The sequence below is a fragment of the Atta colombica genome, unplaced genomic scaffold (assembly GCF_001594045.1).
Source record: "Atta colombica isolate Treedump-2 unplaced genomic scaffold, Acol1.0 scaffold111, whole genome shotgun sequence".
NCBI classification, from domain to species: domain Eukaryota; kingdom Metazoa; phylum Arthropoda; class Insecta; order Hymenoptera; family Formicidae; genus Atta; species Atta colombica.
In genome coordinates, this window is record NW_017259197.1 from 1,137,570 (window position 1) to 1,140,778 (window position 3,209).

Sequence of the window (3,209 nt, forward strand, 5' to 3'; positions counted from 1 at the left end):
ATGACTGCAGAAAACTAGTAATTAATTTTATTGTAGATATATATTAAATTTGTTACAGCTTTGTAAAAAGAAATGTATTAATATAATATATTATTAAATAATTATAATTTGAAGTTAAATCGATGAGTGTATATTTTTAAAAATATACTTTTCATTGTTTTCTAATTTTGGAAGAATAATTAATAAATATAAGAATAATTAAATAAACGATTTAAAGAAATCTATCTGTAACTATCTAATACGAATATAATTCAGTTTTGTAATTATTTGTCTTTTTTATTTACAATATTTATTCATAGCAGTTAATATCATATGTTTTTAACATTATAAAATTAATTACGATAGAATGAACTTTCTAGTGAGGAGTCTATGCGAGAAATTGCATTACGGCTCGCAGTAGAAGAAGAAAATAAACGCAAAACTGATCCAAATGAAACTCACGAACGATCCATTATTATCCTTGGCAGCAAGGGAGTTGTAAGTGATGAAATTAGGAGCATACTATTATCGCGTGATGTACTTTGCATTTCAAATTGCATTTTGTAGGGTAAAACAACAATGGTGTATCGATTTCTTGAAAAAGATGAAAGACCAAAACCAACTATAGCGATGGATTATTCATTTGGTCGCAAAACTGTGAAAAGTTTAGTAAGTGACAACATATATATGTTTTTTACTTATGTACTTAATTTTCTACAAAAATACATTCAGGGATAAAGTTTAATTTCTTTGCACTATAGAAGAATTATAAACATATATTAGCTAAATTTTAGAAAATAAATTTATATGCTTATAAAAGTGAAATTATTTAATAATAATTGTAATATTTTTATCATAAAAAAATGTTAGTATATTTATTAACTAAATCAAATTTTTTGTTCTTTATTATTATTAATTATTATTATTAATTATTATTATTATTAAATTAAATTTCTAAATATTATACTGTTGTAGGTGAAAAATATAGTGCATGTGTGGGAAGTGGGTTACTTGGCTTCTTCTTTGATATCTGTTGCGATGACAGGTTCTACATTAACACATTCCCCTCATCACACCGTGTTATTAATAATGTTAGATTTATCGCAACCAGAAGAATTATGGTCTTCCTTCGAGGAAGCTCTTTCTGTAATACGAAATGGTTCGAAAATGAGTTACGACACTAACACAATTCAAGAATTACGGAATAAGAGGGCAGCAGATAGAAAGAAAGAATTGGAACGTGGAGTTGATCCATTTTTTATGAAAATATGTATTATAGGTGGACGATATGATGAATTTAAGGTAATAAATAATACATATGTATAAATATGTATAAATATTATAAAAAGAGTGAAAAGAGATATATTTTTCTGCATTGTACAAAGATAAAATTAAAAAATGTTACAGTAATTTTAATTCATTGCTATAGTAATATTATAAAAAATTAAAAAGAGTTTAATATATTAAACTCAAAAAGTGTATATATATATATTATATATATATATAAGTTATTAATATTCTTTTTAAGCTTTGAATATTTCAAAAGACAACTGGCATAAATTTTATATCTTTTTATAATATTGTAATTTAGACTAAATTTATTTCAATATTATCTATTTTTTTTGTGATTAACTTCTGTAGGAATTTGATTCGAGTAAAAAAGAATTTATTGGAAAGATATTGAGAGCGATAGCTCATAATCTAGATGCGAGCCTTTATTACTATTCCTCTAAAGATAAATTTCTTGTACGACGACTTAAAGATTTATTATCTCATTATGGATTTGGTTCTTCATTTATGTAAGTTTTGATAATAAGTGCAATTTAATAAGTTTTAATATTGACCAAGAGCTTATTTATATTTTATGAATTACATTGTGATTACTCTCGACATTATGTCTTTTTACGAAATGAAACGTAAGGGAGGATAAGTGTATCGATTATGAGAAACCGTTAATGATGCCGGCGGGCATGGATTCTTTTGGACGAATCGATTTGCAATTCCCTCAAACGAGACCATCGGCAATTTTAGATACTATCAAACAGATCTACGTCTCACGTATACCACAAGTATCGAGGAATGACGAAAGTACTTTGGAGGATCCCAGTAATGATCCTAATTTTAACGAGCCTATTATCGATAGATTGAGAATGCAGCGGGAAGAGGTATATATGTTTGTTTGTTAATTTTGCTTAATAGTTAGTAAATATTAGCTTGCGTAAAAGATTTGTTAATCTTAGGCATTACAAGTAAACTAAATTGATTATTTTCTTCCAGGAGATCAGTGTACTGCTGAATGACATGATGGAAGGTCGTATGCCGAAAATTCCTATGCCCGATCCAATTTAGAGAGTATAAAGATTTTATGTATCTATTGCGATTTTGAAGCAGTAAATGAAAATATATAATTATTTGATAATTTATGCCATATTATATTGTAAGCCATAATATACAGAATTAATAAAGATTAATAATAAGATTAATAAATTATTTTATGCATATAGTTAATAATAGGACATATATTTTCTTAAGATCATAATGTATCAAAACCGCATTACTTCCTTCTACAACTTAGTACGTAAAGATAAGGAAAACAAACAAACTGTTGCTAGCTTTGTTTCTTGAGATAAACTGATAACAAGACTGTAATAATAATAATAATAACAATACCTCTTTTCTTAAAACGAGGAAGAAAGGAAGAAATAATAATGAAGATAAGATAAGTATGTTTTATTAGATAATAATTTTATGAATAATGTCTTTTTTTAACATTTTATTGAAAGAGAGTTTTAAAAATATTTCTAAAAGAAGAAATGAGATTGTTTTTTAATTGTTTGTACTTTATTGATGATTAATTTCTTTTTCATGTACTATTTTTATACATTTCTTAATATAACAACTTTTTATGTAAAGTTCTTGAAATCTTTTTCTGCAGAAGTTAAAGGTATAGAAGAAAAATTGAAGAATTCCTTGTCATTTGAATTTAATATTGCTCCAGATAAAATAATCACGTTTTAGAAATCTCTCTTCTTTTTTTCTTTTTGCTATTCTTTTCTTTCGGATAAAATTAACTCTAAATCTCAATAACGGTGGCACGTTGTCTGAAGAAATTCTCCCATAAAATAATTAACATTTAATAAAAACTCAGGGTAATCTAGAAACCCACTTCGCTCCTGCTTCGTTCGCGTTTCTCCTTTCATCGTAGTGCCCTCGAAACCCCGTCTCCTTTT

At 26.3% G+C, this 3,209-nt stretch overlaps 1 protein-coding gene across 1 annotated transcript; it reads left to right on the forward strand.

Annotated features, from left to right (window-relative positions):
- LOC108693940 (cytoplasmic dynein 2 light intermediate chain 1) lies at nucleotides 1–2,328 on the forward strand. The gene is made up of 7 exons (XM_018203154.1): nucleotides 1–17; nucleotides 360–477; nucleotides 547–648; nucleotides 955–1,281; nucleotides 1,621–1,778; nucleotides 1,901–2,144; nucleotides 2,257–2,328. Exons 1-7 carry the CDS (start codon nucleotides 1–3, stop codon nucleotides 2,326–2,328), a joined length of 1,038 nt encoding a protein of 345 aa, XP_018058643.1.
- Nucleotides 2,329–3,209: the final 881 nt, after the last annotated feature.

What these genes read in the sequence shown, in the direction of transcription:
- LOC108693940 (XM_018203154.1), top strand. An exon ending in GCAAAACTGTGAAAAGTTTA is followed by an intron (nt 649 to 954) that starts GTAAGTGACAAC and finishes ATACTGTTGTAG; the next exon opens with GTGAAAAATATAGTGCATGT. An exon ending in GGATTTGGTTCTTCATTTAT is followed by an intron (nt 1,779 to 1,900) that starts GTAAGTTTTGAT and finishes ATGAAACGTAAG; the next exon opens with GGAGGATAAGTGTATCGATT.